Source organism: Asterias rubens, chromosome 17, assembly GCF_902459465.1.
Source record: "Asterias rubens chromosome 17, eAstRub1.3, whole genome shotgun sequence".
Lineage (NCBI taxonomy): Eukaryota > Metazoa > Echinodermata > Asteroidea > Forcipulatida > Asteriidae > Asterias > Asterias rubens.
Genome location: NC_047078.1, coordinates 7,101,975 through 7,124,790, shown reverse-complemented (window position 1 = coordinate 7,124,790; position 22,816 = coordinate 7,101,975). Strand labels below are relative to the sequence as shown.

At 36.7% G+C, this 22,816-nt stretch overlaps 1 protein-coding gene across 3 annotated transcripts in view; it reads left to right on the top strand.

Moving 5' to 3' along the window:
• The window catches only part of LOC117301351 (roundabout homolog 1-like), an 85,110-nt gene that overhangs the window by 39,147 nt on the left and 23,147 nt on the right, over nt 1-22,816 (top strand). For 2 of the 3 annotated variants that reach the window (XM_033785277.1, XM_033785275.1), the window contains exons 5-16: nt 1,690-1,780; nt 3,821-3,959; nt 8,409-8,536; nt 9,356-9,480; nt 10,364-10,529; nt 12,722-12,745; nt 16,796-16,952; nt 17,956-18,083; nt 18,731-18,922; nt 19,930-20,079; nt 21,958-22,058; nt 22,568-22,778. In XM_033785277.1, the coding sequence (XP_033641168.1) occupies nt 1,690-1,780; nt 3,821-3,959; nt 8,409-8,536; nt 9,356-9,480; nt 10,364-10,529; nt 12,722-12,745; nt 16,796-16,952; nt 17,956-18,083; nt 18,731-18,922; nt 19,930-20,079; nt 21,958-22,058; nt 22,568-22,778 (1,612 nt within the window). The remainder of the gene's footprint in view (nt 1-1,689; nt 1,781-3,820; nt 3,960-8,408; nt 8,537-9,355; nt 9,481-10,363; nt 10,530-12,721; nt 12,746-16,795; nt 16,953-17,955; nt 18,084-18,730; nt 18,923-19,929; nt 20,080-21,957; nt 22,059-22,567; nt 22,779-22,816) is intronic. The other variant, XM_033785276.1, reaches the window with a different exon arrangement.

The window sequence follows — 22,816 nt, the reverse complement described above, 5'->3', positions numbered from 1 at the left end:
AACATGAGATTCAATTTCAATCAGTGGGAAACACAACCAGACCTTCATTTCCTCTCCAATTCAGTCGGATTTGAAACTGCATCCTTGCCTGTGATTTCTAGTTCACAGTACTACAGGTTGTCATTGGAATGCTGCACAATAGTTTTTCCATTTCTCAGACGAGTCTTTCGATGAAAAGCATATAATTGAACTTAATTTAACCTAAAAGAACTCTATTTGAATGCATACTGTCAGTAATGCATCAACATAGCTCTTGAAATAATGGAGGATTGATAGACTTCGCTCCAGAAATAGTCACAGTCAATTATAAAGCTGATCTCCTGAACAACATACAAAATCACGTTCCAAATAAAACAGTCTAAATGATCTTTAAATTAATAAAACATGCGCTGATTGTCAAGTTCCAAGAGTTATGACTGAGCTCTTAATTTGAAAAAAAGGAAAAGGTATTCCTCAAATTAAACAAGGTTTCTACCTAAAGTAGGTTATCATGCAAGATATGATTTCAATGTCAACTGAAATTTACTTTTCAAAGTTTCTGAATAAAGTGTTTGAAGAGTTCCTTTATGATGAGAGTTGTTTACTTAACTCTGGACAGACTGTAAGCAAAGAGGGCGCTATTTCAAGTTTGAAGACAAGGTGAAATATTTCATATGCAAGCTACTACGGAGTAGATTTTATCGGATTGTTTGGGAGACTTCTCTGTTCCTGCTTGTTTACAGAAGGTATAGAAACTTGGCTGGGTTAACTACTTTAGCCTATAGGATCGTAATTAACTGCACTACCTCGGAGTCAGTTCTTTGGTCTCAACATCTCATCACACTCCTCACCACCTGATAAAACAAAGTATCGCAAATCACCATATATGATTTGAGGTTTTAATGGACCATGACACCCTACAAAAACAAAAACAATCAAAATGTCATCACACCAAGGCCTCAATCAGCAGCATTGCCTTTAAATTCCACAGCTTGGCTTTTGCAGGACTTCTTGACATTGGAAATATTGTATTTATTTGTCTGGATTTCGGAGAGAGATATTAGATAGTATTAACACATCTAGGAAGTCATGTATTAAAGTATTTATGGCTCGTTAAATTCCTTGAGTTTGGTTGGTCTGTTGGATGGTGCTAAATTCAGACCTGCTGTTTCCCGATAAAAGATCGATGCCTCTGTAGTCAGAGTCTTAGCCCTGACTTATACTCCCATTTTAGTGTGAGGCTCTTGTGAACTGTTATATAATAGATACTGTTAAATAAATTGTTGTTATTTCCGAAGAAAAATAACCTTGTCTTGGGAAGTATGGGTTATATTGTATTTGGTTTTTATAAGTATTTGCTCTACAAACTCATGTAATAGAAGAGTTTGCACAAGCGAGGACCATAATTTACTAGATGAATTACCAATATTTCTGATACCTTTTTATTGCTTGAAAAATTTCTTGAAATATCCTTCATTTACTGTCAGTATTTTATCATACTGTAACCATAAGAAATATGATCACCTGTGTATGTTAGGATTCTACTTTAGGATGGGACATTCACCTGTGTGTTAAGGAAAAATGATCAAGGCAAGACGATATGAACACCAAATGGTGTAACATCCCTAGGACAGGAAGATGATACAACTATAGCGTTTAAACCCAATAGGATTTCACCTGGCTTTTTTTGTTCTGTCTGTATTTTATTAGGCAAGGAGAACAGATACTGGAAGCTATGTGTGTATTGCAACAAATACCATCGGCACCAGACAAAGCCCACCGGCAATTCTTAATGTACATGGTAAGTACAGTTGCTAAAGTAACAGTAGTCGAGAGAGAGAGAGAGAGAGTGGGGGGGGGGGGGTAAAAACCAGTTGACAATAAGAACATGATGGTAGAATGTGCTCAAGAACTTTGTAGAAAGTTATAGGACGTACAGCTTTCCCAAGGAGCTGGAATCATTTCCTTGTCGACTTATTAAATCTTTATTGTCGGTGACGTCCATAAAAAACAGGTGACTCTTTTGTAGCTGAAAGCCTCTTTCTGATTAACATTTACTGAAAGCAAGAAGGAAGTTTGACTGAGTACGCAGTGGGAACAATCGACAAGACTGCCTCGCTGTGGGCACTGGCTTTATCATCTTGTCATATTAAATTTCTTTTGATTCTGCTCGCAGTCACTTGTAGGATAGCTTGTCAATGTTGTGTATTATTACAACCAAGGTCTACTACACTCTGGCTTCGCATGCCCTCAGTGACTGCCATTGACTTGCAGGACTTTTTTGTAGACTGGATTCAGCCAACTCCTATTAAGGCCTTAACACTCGACTGCATCTCAGATTTACACAACTTGATAGGAGCTTTTAAAGGAACACGTTGCCTTGGATCGGACGAGTTGGTCTATAAAAAGCGTCTGTAACCGTTTAAAAAAAAATGCATATGGTTGGCAAGATGGTTTAAAAGTAGAACACAATGATCCACACAAGTTTGCCTCGAAATTGCGTGGTTTTCCTTTTACTGTGCGAACTAACACGGTCAGCCATTTATGGGAGTCAAAAATTTGACTCCCATAAATGGCCGACCGTGTTAGTCGACGAGGTAAAAGGAAAACCGTGCAATTTCGAGGCATCAATTATCAATTCAATTTTTTATTTGTCCCACCATGTAGGAAACTCTGTATGAATACATGCAATACAGAAAGAAAATAAATAACACACAATCATAAATAAACTACTGGAAATATTAATTAATCAGAAAACTACATTACTAATAAACCACAAATTAACTATACTGAAAACTACATCTAAGCAGAAAGTAAACAAAGTAGTTAAACTTTGCATGTTTGTGTGGGTCATTGTATTCTACTTTTACAACATCTTTCTACCCACATGCATTTTATAACAAACGGTTACAAACGCTTTTCATATACCAACTCGACCGATCCAAGGCAACTTGTTCCTTTAACAAGGCATTATATATGGTGGGTTGTTTTGAGTTTGACCTAATTGTATTTTGTCTTCAGTTAGAAAAAAAGGTTGACATTTCAAATTATACAACCTACACAGTGGCTATAACCAGACGTTTTTTCTTTCATTTTAATTTTGTTATTTATTTCTTTTTTGGGGAGAGGGTCGTACTGGCCTCTTTATATTGTATGGGACTGTATTCCTTTGTGCATTATTTATCTCACACAGGGAAGGGTTTTTCTTGGTAGGGGCTGCCTTCCCTCTAGAGTCAACTTAATCAAATCTAGTTCTGAAACCCAAAGAAAAGGCATTTTATGTGATTATGTTTGTGTGACTACATGTAGTAAGTTAGTTCAAATAATAATGTATGCAAATACCTCACCATACAAAGTAATCAAGATGCCTCCTTAGGCATGATGGCTTGAAAACTCCCTTCCCTGACCGGTGGACTGGCAGCATGCCTACCACAGGGTTTTCCAAACTTCATTACGATCTTCTGAAGGAAACTCCAAATTCCAAATCAATATGCCTTCCCGAATTCTCCATTTCAGCCAAGATCAGTGAAAGGATCTGAGGAGATTTTGGAATCATTATGACATCAATGACTTAACTATAAGTGCTATTCACACTACAACAATTTAACTTGGGTCCCTTGCTTAATTTTAGCATGGTTGAAAAATATAGTATTGTTTGTCATATATAGCAATGTTTGAAAAGATTTTGCAAGAGAACTTGGAAAGTAGCGCAAAATGTTGTCCTTTTACACACAACCATGCTACTAGCAAGGGACCCTTGCTAAATTGCTCTCATGTGAAAGGGGCTGTAGACTTTTTCCGATCCAATCTGTACTGACTGTGTTTATTTGACCTCATGTAGCTCGGCCGACCTTCACCAGACCAGCTGAAGATGCTATTGCAGCACCAGGTGATACAGTAGATCTACACTGTGTAGTGGAAGGAGATCCTATCCCTACAGTCACATGGAGTAGGATGGATGGAGACTTGCCACAAGGAAGGTGAGTATACATAACAGCCACCTCATCCCCTTCCACTAATTTGCTTTATTTGTTTAAAAAAGAAAAAAGAAAAAAAAAAAGGTCGGTTACACAAAGAGTTAAGATTGATCTTAAAGGCAGTGGACACTATTGGCAGTTACTCAAAATAATCATCATCATAAAACCTTACTTGATTACGAGTAATGGGGAGAGGTTGATGGTATAAAACAGTGTGAGAAACAGCTCCCTCTAAAGTGACGTAGTTTTCGAGAAAGAAGTATTTTTCCACGAATTTGATTTCGAGACCTCAAGTTTAGAATTTGAGATCCCGAAATCAAGCATCTGAAAGCACACAACTTCATGTGACAAGGGTGTTTTTGTTCTTGCATAGTTCTCGCAACTCCGACGACCAATCGAGCTCAGGTTTGTTATTTTATGCATATGTTGAGATACAGCAAGTGAGAAAACTGGTCTTTGACAATTACCAAAAGTGTCCACTGGCTTTAAGTCCAAATCAATCTTAATTGCTAAGCAATGTGTGATGTCCTATACAAATCACTATGGTGGTGATAATGGCAAACTCATGTTCAGATGAATCTAATAGTGCTTTATAAAATCGACCCCTGGACTTGGTAAAGGGAACTATTTTCCCCATCAAGATCTGGGCCCAATATAGTGGCTCTTCTTACCGTAAGCTTACTGAAGCATGGAATTCCCCGCTAAGTGTACTTCACAGGTCAGCACAGCAAGAATTTTGTGTATGTGCGCGTGCGTACTCCAGGTTTCTAGACATTCTAACCTTACACAGCTAGTGCAGACTTTCGATGCTTGCACAATAAGCGGAATGTGGTGATCATGAGCGCACATTTTGGCAGGAGGCAAAGCCATGAAGTTGGGCCCCCCTCTCTGTCTCTACAAATTGAAAATATATTTCTTCGCACTGAGCTATGAACTGTTCAAAACAGCAACCAATGGGAGACTTTTGAACTGTCCTTTTTTCACAATTCTCGATAGAACTGCGCTTGCCTTTTTAAGCAGACTATGTGGAGAATGTTTGACTGGTACATTATAAATTGTGTTTAGGTTGAATTCTGGAAGGCAGACATTTGGAACTTTTGATAAATAAATCAATGAAAAATGGATGTTTAAATAAATGGACACAAAATCCCCTGTACCGTCCATCCTCACAGTGAAATGGTACAACAGAAAGTATAAAGGTCTTTTCACCGACATTGTAGATATTATTATAATCTGATATTCACTCCAGCTAGTCACAAAAAATTCATCTTCAAGTTAGGCCACAAAAAAAAACCCTGATGAGTCAGTCTTAAAGATGACAGTGGGAGCAATGGGGTGTGCTTGATGGGCAGATCGGCAGCGCATTGAATGGGAAATGAGGAGTTCCCCTTTCATAGAATGGAGGTCCTTGCAGCTGAAGTAAACTAGCTAACTGACTAACAGTGTTGTCTAAACAGTTATGTGGACACAATGCTCATGTCCATGCAATACCAGAATGACTCTGTGTTTATTCTTCAAAGTGTGAACATTCCTCGTCTCCCCAAGAACTATTTACAATCATTCACTTTGGGTTGAGAAGTAACAAAGACTAACTGGTATATGGTAAACATCTGGGATAGGAATGGTCAGTAGGTGTTAAAATATGTGGGAATAGACACAGTGCAGCTGTTTGTCTGTCTGGAATAGTTAATTATGTAATTGCACTGAGATTTCTTTTCTGATGAGGAAGTTTACTCAGCGGTGTGTGCTAGCCACCTGTACTTCTTTGGTTATAAATCATTTGTAAGATAAGCTTGTCTCACTGTGGTTTCTGGCTGAGGAGGCAGAGAAGTCAACCTTGTTGGTGACAGCGGGTGTGGTTTAGTCAGTATAGTCATTCAGCCCAGGATATTGAATAGGTGTTACTTGTCTCTCCAGGTTTTTTCTCTGACTAGCCTTGATTTAGAATGAAATACAAGCTGGAGTCTTCTTCTCAAATATTGAGAAGATAGCTGCAGAGCTGATGAAATATATAAACTCCGTTTTTAATTGAACACATTTTGATTGAACACATTTTGATACTGGAGGGTGGGGGGTGGGGGGAGTCAAGGTTATTGTTGATGATGCAGACATTTACTAAATGTAATTACTCAAATAAATTGTTAGCATAAAAACTTTATGGAGAGCTGGTAATAGTATAAAACATTGTGAGAAACGGCTCCCTCTGAAGTAACATAGTTTTTGAGAAAGAAGTAATTTTCCACGAATTTGATGTACATTTTGTGACTGTATCCTGCTTTTTTGTGTGCAAAAGTAGCTAAGCATAACAAAAGTATGCTCACCAGAAAAAGTTGACCAGCTATAATACCATGTCACATGAACATTTTGTGACTGGTGTCCTGCTAAATTTTTGCTTAGCAGACAGTTGTTAAGCAAGAATTTCTGCTTAAGCAGGTCTATGCAATTGGGTCCTGTATTGGATTGATTAGATACATTTCCCCTGATAAGTGAGACCCTTTGATTCAAGCCTCATGTTGATTGCATTGTGAGGTTGTTTGTTGTAGTAAATATTTCAGGATTTTGAGATGTCCATATGCCTAAATGGATTACCAGATATAACCCTCTCAAGCAAGATCAATGCTTGTATTATTGTAGTATTCGTTGTTTTCATTCTGACATCCTGGTCGGAGACTCCAACCTTTCATAAACAGGAAGTTGATTGTGAGAGGCTTAAACCATGTCATGTGCATCAGTTGCTTAATAGAGCCACTCTGGATAACTGGTACCCAATAATCCTGTTAAAGGCAGTGGACACTATTGGTAGTTGTCAAAGACTAGCCTTCACAGTTGGTGTATCTCAACATATGCTTAAAATACCAAACCTGTGAAAATTTTAGCGCAATCGGTCATCGAACTTGCAAGATAATAATGAAAGGAAAAAAAAACCTTAACACATGAAGTTGTGCGCGTTTAGATGGTTGATTGCGAGACCTCAAGTTCTAAATATGAGGTCTCGAAATCAAATTCGTGGAAAATTACTTCTTTCTCGAAAACTATGGCACTTCAGAGAGAGCCATTTCTCACAATGTTTTATACCATCAACCTCTCCCCATTACTCATCACCAAGAAAGGTTTTATGCTAATAATTATTTTGAGTAATTACCAATAGTGTCCACTGCCTTTAACTCAAGAATCATTTGCTAGGGTGACCATTCCTCCATGGGATGAGAGACACTAGTATTTCACTAGGTAAAACATTCTGGACAAAATCAATCAATCAATCAATCAATCAATCAATCAATCGTTAAATTTATAAGGCACTAATCCAACATTCGATGCTCATAGCGCAGTACAGTAGGCTTTTGAAAAAAGATGAGATTTAAGGAAAGTTTTGAAATTTGCTAATGAAGTAGATTGCCTGATTCTGAGGAAGGTGATTCCACAGTCATTCTTGTAATGTAAGGTGTAGTTAGTAGTTGTGTCCGTTCCAGTAGACCTTTGTCATGCTGCCTCCATCTTTGTCATGTTCCTCGTATTGAATAACAATAAATATTGCTCATAATCATTTTGAAAATAGGAACCAGACTATTTTGTTCTTCCATTCTCGGTTTGGTAAAATTAATACCAATGGGAGAAAGTCAATATGGCCGAACCATGATAAAGGTCTCTTGTCTAGATTAAAAGAGTTGTAACTGTCAAGCAAAAGTTTCAAATAAATTAGACATTAGTTATTAGTGAGCAAACTTACAAAAGCTCTCTCATTCAAAGGCACTGGACACTATTCGTAATTACTCAAAATAATTGTTAGCATAAAAACTTACTTGTTAACGAGTAATGAAGCGCTGTTGATAGTATAAAACATTCTGAGAAACGGTTCCATCTGAAGTAACGTAGTTTTTGAGAAAGAAGTAATTTCTGAAGCCTTCTATTAGGCATCTGAAAGCACACACATTTGTGCACAAGGGTGACTTTTTCTTTCATTATTCTCGTGCTACTTTGATGATCAATGAGTTCAAACAATCTCAGCTTTGTTATTTTATACATTTGTTGAGATACACCAAGTGAGAATACTGGTCTTTGACAATTACCAAAGGTGTCCAGTGCCTTTTAAGTAGACAAAACCATGACAGACCCTATTAATTTTTCAGTAATTTTACCAACTGCTGTCAGTGTTTGAGGGAAATTAACACGTTAATGACAATATTGTACAGTAAGGTTGAAAATTCCATCACTCTTTACTTTGCACTTTGTGAACAATTTGTTTTCTTTTTTAGTTTTAATACTGACTAACGATTTAAAAACAAAATACATTTGTGATTGTTTAACTGAAGGGTTTCGCCCATACACATGATAATGTGTTTGACCGAGTGTAGAATGTTGGAAGTATCACAGTGCAGTGCAAGCAATTCAACTGTGAAAAGATAAGATGAGCTTTCTTAAGAAGTTTTATGACATTCTCTTTTGTCGTTTCAGATTTCAAATTGGTGAAGATAACTCTCTGCATTTACGTCATGTGATACAAGATGATGAGGGTATTTATATATGCAGAGCAGAGAATGGCTGGGGCGCAGAGACGATGATGGTTACACTGGACGTCAACAGTAAGTTAGGGGGGCCCCCACCCCTCACCCCCCTTAAAAAAAATTTAAAAAATAATAAACAAACAAACCAAAATAAAACATGTTGAATGCCTGCCTTTTGAAAAAAGGAAGGAGGAGGGCCTTATTTAAAGACAACTTGCTGGACTAATTTAAAAAATAAATCATTCAAAATCATAAAAATATGTCTTTTTTCCTTTAAAAAAAATATAGGAGGCAACCTCTAAAAATGCAGCTAAACACGCTAAATATTTGTTCTTATAATAGACCCATATTATTTGCAATGAACAGAGAGTGTTAGTAATCAGTAATTGAATTCAAGTTGGTTTTCTTCATTCAAGGCACCGTACACGTTTGGTAATTACTCAACACATATATCAGCATGGAAAGTTACTTGGTTATGAGCATTGGAGAGCTGTTGATAGTATCAAACATTGTGAGAAAAAGACTCTCTGAAGCAACATAGCTTTAGAGGAGAAGGTAATTTCTCACTAAAATAATAAAAGACTTCTGGCCAGAAGCCTTTTATTCGTATCTATAAGCACACAAAGTAATGCATCAAGGTGTGTTTTTTTTTCTCACCATTTTAGTGCAATTTCAATGACTAATTGAGTCCAAATTTTCACAGGCTTGTTATTTTATGCATATGTTGGGATACACCCGGTCTTTGACATGAACCAAGCATGTTGATTGCCTCTAATAGTGCACACAGATACACATTTTGCACTGCTCATTTTTTTTCCTTTTCTAATACGAGAAATTGTTTTAACTTATTTGACTGTATGTAATAATTTGTTTTTGTTTTGTTATTTGATTGTAAAGCTGAGCCAACATTCACCACGGAACCGTTGGACCAGACTGTATCCATTGGGCAGGTGGTTTCATTTGAATGCAAAGTGACTGGTAGTCCAACTCCGGCCATATTCTGGCAGAAGGGAGGTGAACAGGTAATACATTTTGTGTGTGTTTTTGAGCATGAGGCAGGGAATATTCTTTTTCTTTGTGTTTTATTAAAAAAAGTGCTGTTATGTTTTTTATAGTTTTTTGTCGGGGGGGGGGGGGCGGCGGGCGGGCGGTGACCCCTTTTCCTTCAAAACAAAATTCAGGCTCTGAAGGAAAGAGCCACTGGCATCCCTGATGAGGGTATAATGGAAACTCGAACATTTGTCAATTATGATGAATGTTATAACCCGTAGCCCACCACAAACCTGTGCCTCTTCGTACCCAATTTGTTTGTGAAATATCAATTAAGCATATATGAGTCCATTTTGTCAACTTCTTACACGACAGTTTTGCTGGGTTTTTATTGTGAAATAACAATTATGCATATATGAGTCCATTTTGAAAACTTAAGTGACAGTTTTGCTAGGTTTTTATTGTGAAATAACAATTATGCATATATGAGTCCATTTTGTCAACTTACATGACAGTTTTGCTGGGTTTTATTCCCAAACAGAGAAAGGGACAAATTGATCGTAGATCGAAATTCTGCAACAACTTCACTGGCTCCCTATATCTCAACGAATCATCTTCAAGCTGATGCTCATTGTTCACAAAGCACTTAACAGCAAGGCTCCCTACTACATCTCTGAACTACTTTAAGTTAGCACTCCGTCAAGGAATCTTTGATCTAGCTTTGTACCACAAAATTCAACTCTCTTCTCAAAACAAATCTTATGTCACAGGTTTTCAAGAAATAATTTTCTTGTGTCTGTTTAAGCTTTTGTTTTGTTGTTGGTTTTACTGCGCCTTGAATCGCCAGGAGGGTTGATATGTAAGCATTTACAAGTCTTTATTATTATTAATATTAAAACGTATGACCATTGACAGGATCTGTGGTACCGTGGAGAAAGCTACAGCAATGGACGGATTGTTATAAGTGAAGAAGGGGAATTAGAGATCCAAGATGTGGGCTTAGAAGACGAAGGTTATTACACCTGCTCTGCACTAAGTGTATCTGGTACAGCAGATGTGTCAGCATACCTAACAGTACTAGGTAAGCAATGTAGGCCTACTACAGGTTCTTCAGTATCATATTGAGTTGAGCGTCTCATATCCTACATGTGACTGAGCAACAGAGGGCGCCATCACTTTGCGCTATAGACCTTATCGCAAATACTAGACGTGGAATGAGGTGCATGCTGGTCTAGCTACAATCCCGGCCATGTCTCGTATGAGTTGCCCAGAAGCAATTGTTTGGCCATAGATGGCGATTCAAAAATTTGTGTTGTTTAAAGTCTCTTTCAATGCCATTTGTTAAGACGGGGAATCTGGAAAATGCACATCATTTACTCATTGGATAAGAATTTGTCTTGCAATGTCAGGATGATGACTGTGGCTATTCAACCTCTCCTACTCTTGCACATATAGGTGGCGCTCTAATGAGACATTTCAACTCAATATGATCAAAGATAGTGTCTGAATTTAAGTGTCATGGAGGACTCCAGGTTCAAACCAGCACAGGAACTAACCAGTTAAACATTTCATAATTTGGTAAATGAAACGTACATACTGAATGACAATCGGTGCGAAGTGACAGACTAGTGTTCTTGGCTTGCACATTGTTGCCTAACCAAAACACTACTTTGGACTACTTATTTCTCTTTCAAATCTAATTGTAGAAATAAACAGAAATGATTTTCAACCGAAAATGTGGAAGCAACACTTTCCCACAATTAACACTGATTATGTTTTAAACAATAATACAAAGTGACAGACTCGTGATCTTGGCTTGTACATGGTTGGTGACTTAAAACCCAAACAGAACTTTAAAGTACTTATTTCATAAGTTTTCTCTTTCAAATCCAATTAACAAATGAATATCAATGATTTCCTTCAACCAAAAATGTGGAACCAACACTTTCCTGCAATTAACACTAATTATGTTTTGAAGCATAATGCAAAGCGACAGACCCATGTTCTTTGTTTGTGCGTGGTTGGTGACTTAAAAACCCATAAACCACTATGGACTTCTTATTTCATCTAAGTTTTCTCTTTCAAATCCAATTTATACAACTAAATATAAATAACTTCCCTTAGCCAAAAATGTGGGAGCAACACTTTCCCACAATTAACACTAATTATGTTTTGAACCATAATGCAGGGTAACTTGGTAAAGATTATATCTATACCAGTAAAACTTCCTCTGGGGTGATCTAAATGAATGCAGACATCTTTGTGAAGTTGTTCCATGGCATAAAGAAAGTAAAAGATGTCCTGACAAGATATTTCTTGACATGTGGAATTAACCCTGATTACCCTCAAGTCAAAGCTGGTTAGATCTGTCTGCAGGATTGTTGGGTTTTGTTGGAGTAATCCGTGCTTAGCCAATGCAATAATGTGTTAATACATGACGCTGGTTTTAATAACACTACCAGGCATAACAAGTCAATGTGTTCATGATTCAGGTTTCCATATTTAAAGGCACTGGACACCTTTGGTAATTGTCAAAGTATTCCCACTTGGGTGTATCCCAACATATGCATAAAATAACAAACCTTGCAAGGAAAATATGAAAGAAAAAGCAACTTTGTTGCCCATATCTTGTGTGCTTTCAGATGCCTAATAATAAAAAGGCTTCTTAGGCTTGAACTCGTTTATTGTTTGAGTGAGAAATTGCCTCTTTCTCAAAAACTTTGTACTTTTTTTCTCACAATGTTTTAAACTACCAACAGCTATCAATCGCTTGTTATCAAGTAAGGTTGTATCCTTACCATTAGTTTGAGTAATTACCAATAGTGTCCAAAATTATTATTGGCATAAAACCTTTCTTGGTGACGAGTAATGGGGAGAGGTTGATGGCATAAAACATTGTGAGAAACGGCTCCCTCTGAAGTGCCATAGTTTTCGATAAAAAAGTAATTTTCCACGAATTTGATTTCGAGCCTGAGATTTAGAACTTGAGGTCTCGAAATCAACCATCTAAACGCACACAACTTTGTGTGACAAGGGTTATTTTTCTTTCATCATTCGATAACCGATTGAGCTCAAATTTTCACAGGTTTGTTATTTTATTCATATGTTGAGATACACCAACTGTGAAGGCTAGTCTTTGACAATTACCAGTAGTGTCCACTGCCTTTAAAATAGCAGGGTAAACACTGGTACCCAAGAAGCTGCAGTACTGACTCATGACTGACATAACCAGTTCTTGTTTCTATGCTATTCTTTCCCCATCATACATACCAGTTCCAACCAGTACCATTGTCCCAGGTAAGAGTGCTAGCCCTGCATGCTTTGTATAGTGATGTGTGGTAGTGTCGTGTCCTGTTTCAAACTGATGGACAACTGTTGACTTGGTATGAGTTGACGGGTCAAAGAAACAGAGTTTCAATGCTTCATTAACGTTGGTTTTTGGGGGAGTAGTGAGAACAGTTTAGTAAAACCAAACTGTTACCGGAGTATCAAAGTCTTTGTGCAAATTTTTTTTATAAAAATAACCAAAATATGCAATGTGAAAATGTTAATGAAGGAAATATTTCTTCAGTGTAAAAGTAAGGTTGTATTTCCTTCCCCATGATTAAACGGTAAATGGATGTATTTGAGAATTTGATGTTTAAGTTTGTTTTGACTTGCTGTACTTGTTTGTTGTCAGTGAATTTCACATCAAGAGCATATCAGTGGTTTATTCCAAAAAGACAGTACTGCATTGGTTCGGAAAGCAATGTCCTTAATTGTGATAAAGTAATATAGAACAAATTCTATGAAAGCATGATCACTGGAATGAAAATGGTATTAATACTCACCAACCTTGGCATTTATATAAACAAAAAACAAAAATATCTTTTCACATATTTAATAATATCATTTATAAATATTGCAGTATAAAGTACCATACAAGAAAACTGTACGTGTCTGTCTATCTATAGTGCATGTTGTTACTTGGAAGACGAATAACTCTTTTCAAATTACAAACAAATCTATTTTATCAAAGAGAATTGTATCACTTATATACTCAATACTTTGTTTGTGTTTGGTTGAATTTAAAAGGATTCCAAAAGTTCTACACTGTAAAAAAAAAAACAAAAAAAAAAACGCTGAAATTTGTGGCACTTTACGTGGCACCCTAGCTGCCAGGTAAAGTGTCGTAAATTTTGCGGTAGAAGTTTGGCAAAGTACCCCTTTAAGTCACTTTAATAGTTTCCACTGTAAAATTTACGGCACATTACCTGGCAGCTAGGGTGCTGGGTAAAGTGCCATAAATTTCATGGATATTTTTTACTGTGTATGATATAATGTGTCAATTGTACCAGAGCCGTGTAATTAGTGAGTTGCGACAGGAAGAGACCAGTTTTCTTTGATCACATTGTTGCTGGAAGCATTTTTGGTACAAATTCAGCAGAACCAAATGGCGGACTAGTCTGGCACCCTTTGTTCGCCCATGTGTATTTTGGGACACATGCTGACTAAAGCGAAAGTTGTGGCGACACTCTCAATATACAACTCTGGTATATTATGCTCAGTCACTTGCAGTCGGACCAGTGTTTCTAATGGGACAGACCTGATAGAGCGTAGGGTACTAACCTGCAGGGCACAACACAAACATCCCTATTCCATCTTCTCTTTTTAATGCACGTTTTTAGCAAATTCTCAACTTTCAACTTTCAGAGACCAGTCTGGATTATTGAAAGAGTGAACTGCAATGTTGAATAGTGGATGAATGCATGTGTATAAAAACGTCTTGTATCTTGTATTGATGTTTTCTGTTGACTTCATTGTGATTCTTGCACATGGTTTCTTGCATGTCTCATAGCATGACATTTACTTACTCTTCCATTTCAACTGTACAAAGACTAAAATCATTGCTATTATAAAAAAATGGGCTCTGAAAGTGTCATGTTCAGGGAGGGTACATTTTTAATGGGAGACTTTCTGGGACGATAGAGGGCAGCAGACTTACCGGGTAAATCCATTGTTCTCAGAATTATGCGCATGTTCAGAACTACGTAAACAATGGAAATTTACCCGGTATGTCTGCTGCCACCTAGCGTTGGAAAGTCTCCTATTGGTAATTTACTGTCATACTTCTATTACTTCTTCTGTAGCAGTAGACACAGTTGCTGCTATAAAATATCTCAGCTGTTTCCCATGTCCAAGTTCAAATATACAATAACAGTCGTAGATTTTTTTTTGTTTTTAACAAGTGATGGCGCTATTTAAAAAGATATTGTTACATTTTACAAACCGCTCAAAAATAATACACACATGTCATGACACGGCGAAACGAGCGGAAACAAGGGTGGGTTTTCCCGTTATTTTCTCCCGACTCCGATGACGGATTCAGCCTAAATTTTCACAGGTTTGTTATTTTGATATGAGTTGTGATACACGAAATGTGGGCCTTTGGACCAATACTGTTTACCGATGTCGTGCGATTGCTTTAAATACATTAGCACTGTATGCCATTGTATCTTTAGGAACGGCTACATCTTGCTAAGATTCAAACCGTTCTCTAGTTGTTCCAACAGTCGTTATAATGGAAACCCTTTAGTTGATGACCCATTACACATTCCTTTCTCTCTAAACATAGAAATGTATTCACCTTAATTTATTTATTGATCTTTGTAGTAAATGTGATTTTGTGATGATTTTCTACTGTGAAAACTTACGAGCAGACCCTCACCCTTTTCTCCTGAAGACATTATTTCATGTTAATTAAAGGCAGTGATGGACACTATTGGTTATTACTCAAAATAATTATTAGCATAAAACCTTACTTGGTAACGAGTAATGGGGAGCTGTTGATAGTATAAAACATTGTGAGAAACGGCTGAAGTAAAGTAGTTTTCGAGAAAGAAATTATTTCCATGAATTGATTTCGAGACCTCAGATTTAGAATTTGAGGTCTCGAAATCAAGCATCTGAAAGCAAACACACCTTGTGTGACAAGGGTGTTTTTCTTTCATTATTATCTCGCAACCTCGATGACCAATTGAGCTCAAATTTTCACAGGTTTGTTATTTCATGCATATGTTGAGATACAGCAACTGAGAAGACTGATCTTTGACATTTACCAATAGTGTTCAGTGTCTTTAAGCATTATTTGCTTACACAATGAATGCCTTGGAATATGATACTTTTTTTCTTCAAATATGTAGAATAGTGAGACTGCATATTAATGTTGTTCTCAAAAATTGGTCCAGATTAGCATTGCATTTCCTTCGGCAAAACATCCTAGCTAAACAAATACCATTTTGAGAACAGCAAGATCAGAGATAAGCTGTTTTCCATAACTTTTGCCATAAAAACGGAGGTAGAAAAGTTTTGGTTGCAGTCAATGCCACAAAGCCTTTTCTTCTCCAATTTGACACAATTTCTAGCAACTATTTCACTTTTGTTCTGTTTTTGTGCATTGGGTTTGTTTGAGTGGTGTCCTCGGTCAATGATATTACAGCTGAGTTGTGTCCAGATCTCCCTGTCCCTCATGCATGTAGATATCTCATGCATAACGGATATAGTTGGATCAAGTGAACATAAATATCAACTTGAATTCATGTAAATATCCAATAGATTTTTTTATATGATCAGACTGATTTCATTGATTGACAAGTATATTTGATACATTGAAATGATCAGGTTGATTTCATTTAAGATGATTTCATTGACAATTTAAGATGCTTTAAAATATTCAATTGACGGTTTTAAGATGATTTCATTAACAATTTAAGATGATTTCATCGATGATTTAAGATGATTTCATTGATAATTTAAGATGATTTCATTGATGATTAAAGATGATTTCATTGATGATTAAAGATGATTTCATTGATGATTAAAGATGATTTCATTGATGATTTAAGATGATTTCATTGATGATTAAAGATGATTTCATTGATGATTAAAGATGATTTCATTGATGATTTAAGATGATTTCATTGATGATTAAAGATGATTTCATTGATGATTTAAGATGATTTCATTGATGATTTAAGATGATTTCATTGATGATTTAAGATGATTTCATTGATGATTAAAGATGATTTCATTGATGATTAAAGATGATTTCATTGATGATTAAAGATGATTTCATTGATGATTTAAGATGATTTCATTGATGATTTAAGAGGATTTCATTGATGATTAAAGATGATTTCATTGATGATTTAAGATGATTTCATTGATGATTTAAGATGATTTCATTGATGATTTAATATGATTTCATTGATGATTTAAGATGATTTCATAACTGATTGTTGATGATTTTAATAATGATTTAAGATGATATGTTTGATGATTTGATATTATCGTACTATTTATGAACAGCTACCCCAGGTCAGCCTCCTCCTGTGATCCGTTATTTACCTAGTAACCAGACGTACTTATCAGGAGCATTTGGGTTGATTCCATGTGAGGCTACTGGTGATCCTGACCCAGTACTACAATGGAGTAAGAACTCGGCACCCATACAGACTAACTCCAGGTCAGTAACTCTACTGTCTACTCCAATACTATCGTGAACTGATGTAAGGATTCAAAACACAACTCCAGGGATGAGATTCTTAAGACTTTTGGCTGAATTCAGACTGTTTATGTCGGCCTGGTGAAGAAAATCAGACAATATTCTTTTTCCACAAATAAAGAAATCCTCCTCATTGGTCTACTTCTCTAGTGTTTTGGATACTGTTTCCAAAAGCTTATTGGAATTTATAACCCCAGGGGTTACCAAACAGTAGAAATGCCATCATTTCAACATACCTTTGAATTTGTATCCAAGTTTCAGACTTTTTCGTTAGTAATGACTCTCACCCCTGCAACTCAGACCTGTATGCTTCGTCTTTTAAAATGGCACCAAGGCATTTTCTCCTTGGTAAAGGTCAACCTATGAGGTTGTATGTTTCTACTGAAGCATTTCAAGGGCACCAAGGCAATGACCAGGGGGCATGGAGGCATCAGCACCCCTCGTTGAAGTATCAGGCCTGATTGTCTGCTACTTATTTTGTAGAAAACTGACAAATTTGAAAGGGGAAAAGTCAATATGCCCATCTTGAAATGACAAGTTTATAGCGCATTATTAAAAGACACTGGACACCTTTGGTAATTGTCAAAGACCAGTCTTCTCACCTGGTGTATCTCAACATGCATAAAATAACAAGCCTGTGAAAACTTGAACTCATTTTGTCGACGAAGTTGCGAGATATTAGTAGAAGAGAAACACCCTTGTTTCACAAAGTTGTGTGCTCTCAAATGCTTGATTTCGAGAACTCAAAATCTAATCCTGAGGTCTTGAAATCAAATTCAATTATTTTAGTGGAAAATTCCTTTTTGTTGTTGAAAACTATGTTACTTCAGAGGGAGCCGTTTCTCACAACGTTTTATACTATCAATAGCTCTCCATTGATCATTAACAAGTAAGTTTTTATGCTAACAGTGATTACCAATAATGTCCAGTGCCTTTAAAATTGTATAAATATTTTTGATTTCAGGATCATTGTGCGGGATTCTGGTACCCTTGAGATTGGGAATCTCTTTGTATCTGATACAGGTTTATACACATGTACTGCATCGAATGAGTGGGGACAGACTAGCTGGTCAGCGTCGCTGCAGGTTGTGGGTAAGTGAATTTAGAGAGGGGATGGTCTTGATGGTCGGTGTCAGTTGTTATTGCTTCGTTTCCTTTTCAAAGTTATGTTTGCAGGTTCTAGTATCTCCCTTACAAAAAACCAATAAGAATCTTGTAAGAATCTTAAAGGAATCAAAGAATTGACAACAAATCTATATTAAAAAAATCCTATAGGGTTCTATTCGTATTTCGCTATAGATAGCCTAAGACTTTTTTGTAAGGGCTGTATATTACATGTATGCTAGTATTTATATATAATGATTTTGTCTACATCATCCTTGCAAGGTATTCAGTTAGAGTAAAGCCGAGTTCTCATTGGACTTTTTTCCACGCAGAAAGTTACTGTGACTGGCTTTTTGGGATAATCTCAAAAAAATCCGGAGGAAGACTAATCAGTAAATGGGAAACAAAATCTGGGAGACGTTACTGTCTGTAACACTTTTCAGGTTCAAATATTTGGGGAGAAAAACTTATATATTTTTCCATAACCACACTACTTCAAAATGAAATGAATCTGAAAATGCTTTATACTATCGAAACCTGGTTTACTTCTAACCAAGTAGTTTTTATCGCCATTAATTTTTGAAGAGTGTTTACCGAAACTTGGAAGTAATTTTTATTATTGCCTTGTGTTTCAGATGAGCCGACCTCTGGTTCGGGCGTTTCTCTGCAGAGTGCACCGAGTCTCTCTCAGCTGCCTTCCCCTCCAGGACCCTTGATTCCCAGTAATATCACCAAGACAACTATCAACTTATCATGGCAACAACCATCCTCGGATACTCCAGTCACCCATTATAGATTGGAATATTACAGCCCACAAACCGCTTCAGGTGAGAAGCAGTGTAATAATAAGAATAAGAATAATAATAATGAAGGTTTTCTCGGTCAAATTCGGCAAATGAGCAGCCAGTCTCATTTTCATGCGTTTGAACTAAAGCTGTTTTGCCTCTCCAGTTGTTACTGCGTTTTAAATTTAGAACTCGGCCATTCCATTTCGTTTTGAATCGAGTCAAATTCCTTGAGCACTCTGTTCAATTTAGCGTAGCGTCATTCTTTTTCGTGACACACACGCCTTAAAAAGTGTCTGCGAATATGAATTCGGCCATTCCATTTCGTTTTGAATCGAGTCAAATTCCTTGAGCACTCTGTTCAATTTAGCGTAGCGTCAATCTTTTTCGTGACACACACGCCTCAAAAAGTGTCTGCGAATTTGAATGCTGTTTTGATGAATCGTTAAATTGAATGATTATTTTGTTAAATCGAATGACGCAACATTACATTTGGCAAATAAAAAAACGGAATCGAGTGACCCCTTTTTAGTAGCATACGATTTCGCTAGAAATAGAATAGCTTGGTGTTTAAATTGGCTGCTCATTTTCCGAAATTGGCCGAAAAAGTCTATAATAATAAAAATATTAATAATAATATTAAGTTTTTATATAGCGCTTTTTCACTTCCAAAGGGTGTCCCAAAGCACTTCAAAGTGTACTCTCATTTCAGTATTTACTGTCACTGTTCACACTACTCTAAAAAAAAAATTATAATAATGAAAATACACATTTCCACTGTGGAACACTGTGGCCATGTGTACTTTCATAATTATAATTTTTTTAAAGTTTTAATTCTTCATTTAATTGTATATTGTTTTTAGAAAACATTGTCTGTTATCTGGTTTTAGGTACTTTTTGCACACAGATTTACATTAAATATACGGTGTAAGTTTAATGTAAATCTGAGGACATTTGTGTTTCTGTGTTCTGCAAAAGGTGCCCAAACCCTTTGAAGGCTAAGACATTTCTATTTTCCTGATTTTGATTGATTCTAATCTCCTAACCAGGCTGGATGTTATATTCTGATCACATTGAGGAAGAGAGGGTTTTAGTGCAGCAACTGAGACCAGGCACAACATATTTATTTTTAGTGAGAGCTGTGAATGACCGTGGGATTGGTCCACCAAGTCCCATCTCTCAACCAATCACCACCAGAGGTAAGATGGACTTCATAGGAAAATACTTGATCTTAAAGGCACTGGACACTGTTGGTACATGTAATTGTCAAAGACCAGTATTTTCACTTTGTGTATCCCAACATATGCACAAAATCACAAACCTGTGAAAATTTGAACTCAATTGGTCTTCAAAGTTGCGAGAGAATAACGAAAGAAAAAAATACCCTTGTTGAACAAATTTGTGTGCTTTCAGATACCTAATAAAATGGCCTGAAGTGTTTTATTATTTGAGTGAGAAAATACCTCTTTCGCAAAAACTACAGTACTACAGAACGACAATGTTTTATACTATCAGCAGCTCTCCATTGCTTGTAGTTTTTATGCTAACAACTAGTTTGAGCAATTACCAATAGTATGCAGAGCCTTTAATGTGCTGTCAGTGTTCCTTTTTAGTTAATTTTGTATTGTTTCGGAATTGGTTTTTTTTTTTACAGAACTACAATGTTTTATACTATCAACAGCTCTCCATTGCTTGTAGTTTTTATTCTTACAATTATTTTGATTAATTACCAATAGTATCCAGGGCCTTTAATGTGCTGTCAATGTTGTAGTTAATATTTGTATTGTTCGGGAATTGTTTCTTTCTTTTGTTGTTCTTCATGTCACTGATTGTTCAAATTGAAGCGACTAGTGTAGAACAACAACAATTAAATGATGAGAATTAATCCTGAGTAGTTGACTTTGATGTACTTTGAAGGTAAAATATGCATTTTCAATACAGCTGTCAGCACACAGGAATTTTTTTTTCTCAACAGCCTTTCACATCCCTGTGCAAATCAATTTGTCTAACAAAACTGTTTTGCTTATTAGAAATAAAATTGAGAGCATGCTGGGACTGATGGACTGGCATTGAATTTGTGTTTATGATTGATATGCTTCCTCTCCTGACAATGACTAGAGCAAGCTAGGCGAAACGTTGAGACCAATTCAAGAACTGACTCCGCGGTAGTCCAGTTAATTATGATCCTATAAGCTAGAGTGGTAGTCCCAGCCAATTTTTCTACACCTTCCGCCCGTACTTCCCTCGCTCATAAAACTATCAAACATGAAGGACCCATGCTTTGGAACATGCTTAAGGAACAACTTAAAGCCTCCAAAAGTGTATTTATTTTTAAACGTGTCTTTAAAACTGAAATCTTATTGTTGATGAGTGTTTTACAAATGTAATTGTATGCTTTGAACCGTGCTACTGCGGACCGGGGACAGATGGTCTCCCGCATGGGATCCTTGTGTATATTTATTATCACCCATAGCCACACTTGTTAAATCCCCCGCTATGGGATCATTTGGTTCGGTCGATACTGTATTTGCTGACCGGTAAGACTATTGTGTGTGTTTTGTCTTAAGTCCAGTCCTCTGTTTGTGTCTGTTTTTTGTTTGTTTCAGTGTTTACTAATTATTCTTTGTAAACACGCATATGAATTGAGACCTGCTGTTACATTTTGTTCATTGGTGGCTCACTCGACCACGGACCTCTACGGTTCACTTGACATTATTTTATAATCTCAATGCATATGCATGTCATAAGGGACCATTGCCTACAAGCTTTGCTTCTTAAATGGATCCCTCCGCAGTGTCAACATTGTTATCCATCTATTTCTTCAAACCTATGTTGTGAAACGATTATTTTGTCTTTTGATACTGTGGAAGTAAAATGAACCTTGAACCTTGGGTAGTAGTTAAAAAGCAAGACAGTTCTTTTGAGAACGGAGAAATCTCCTGAACATCTGATAAATCTACTCCGCGGTAGTAGAATAAAGAAAAACAGTTCTCTAAGAACAAACTCTACCTGGCAAGTAGATACACACATGGTGTTACCGCAAACCAAATATATATTGATATGCTTTGTTTCTTTAGACTCTGGGAGGACTTCCGTTGTGCTGCAATTAGCAGAGGCAGGTGTGTCTATCAAAAACACTTTAGTTCTCAGTAACACAGAGGTTAAAGTCATCTGGCAGGTAGGTCAATCAAAACTACTACCTTGGGTATCTATCGCTCACCAAAAGGCACTTTACCACCATATCTCTCAGAAGGACTCCAACCCCATATTTCCAACCGCCAGTCTATGCGATCTAATAACAAACATCTTTTAAGGAAACCCCTTGCCAAAACATCATGATGTGAAAGATCATTTACTTCTGCTGCCCCTTCATTGTGGAACGACTTTCCGGACCATGTTAAACTTTCTCCATCAATAGCTTTGTTCAAAACTTCCCTCAAGCCTCATCTAATGAGGACTTCATAACTTTTTCCCGTTTATAGGTTTCTTCTCGACGTAAGAGGAAAACCGTGCAATTTCGAGTAATGTTTGTGTGGATCATTTTACTCTACTTTTAAAATATCTATCTAAAATATCTAGATAGCTTCAAACGCTTTTCAAAGACCGATCAAAGGCAATGTGAATTCCTTTAACTGACATTTCTAGATGAAACTTTTCTTATCTAAATTGTACTGTTCTATACAATAGGTTGATCAACACACCAACTTAATAGAGGGTTTTAACCTCAAACACTGGATCAACTCCAACCCAGACGAAGTCACTGTCCAGGTTGTCATTGGTGCTACTTCTAAGAAACTAGTAGGTCTGCAACCAGACACACACTACACTGTCGCTGTACAGCCATTCATTGGAGATGTCACGGGACCAGACTCACCAACTGCTTCATTTATTACCGAAGGTACATTCACACAAAACTTGTCGGCCATTTTTTATTGG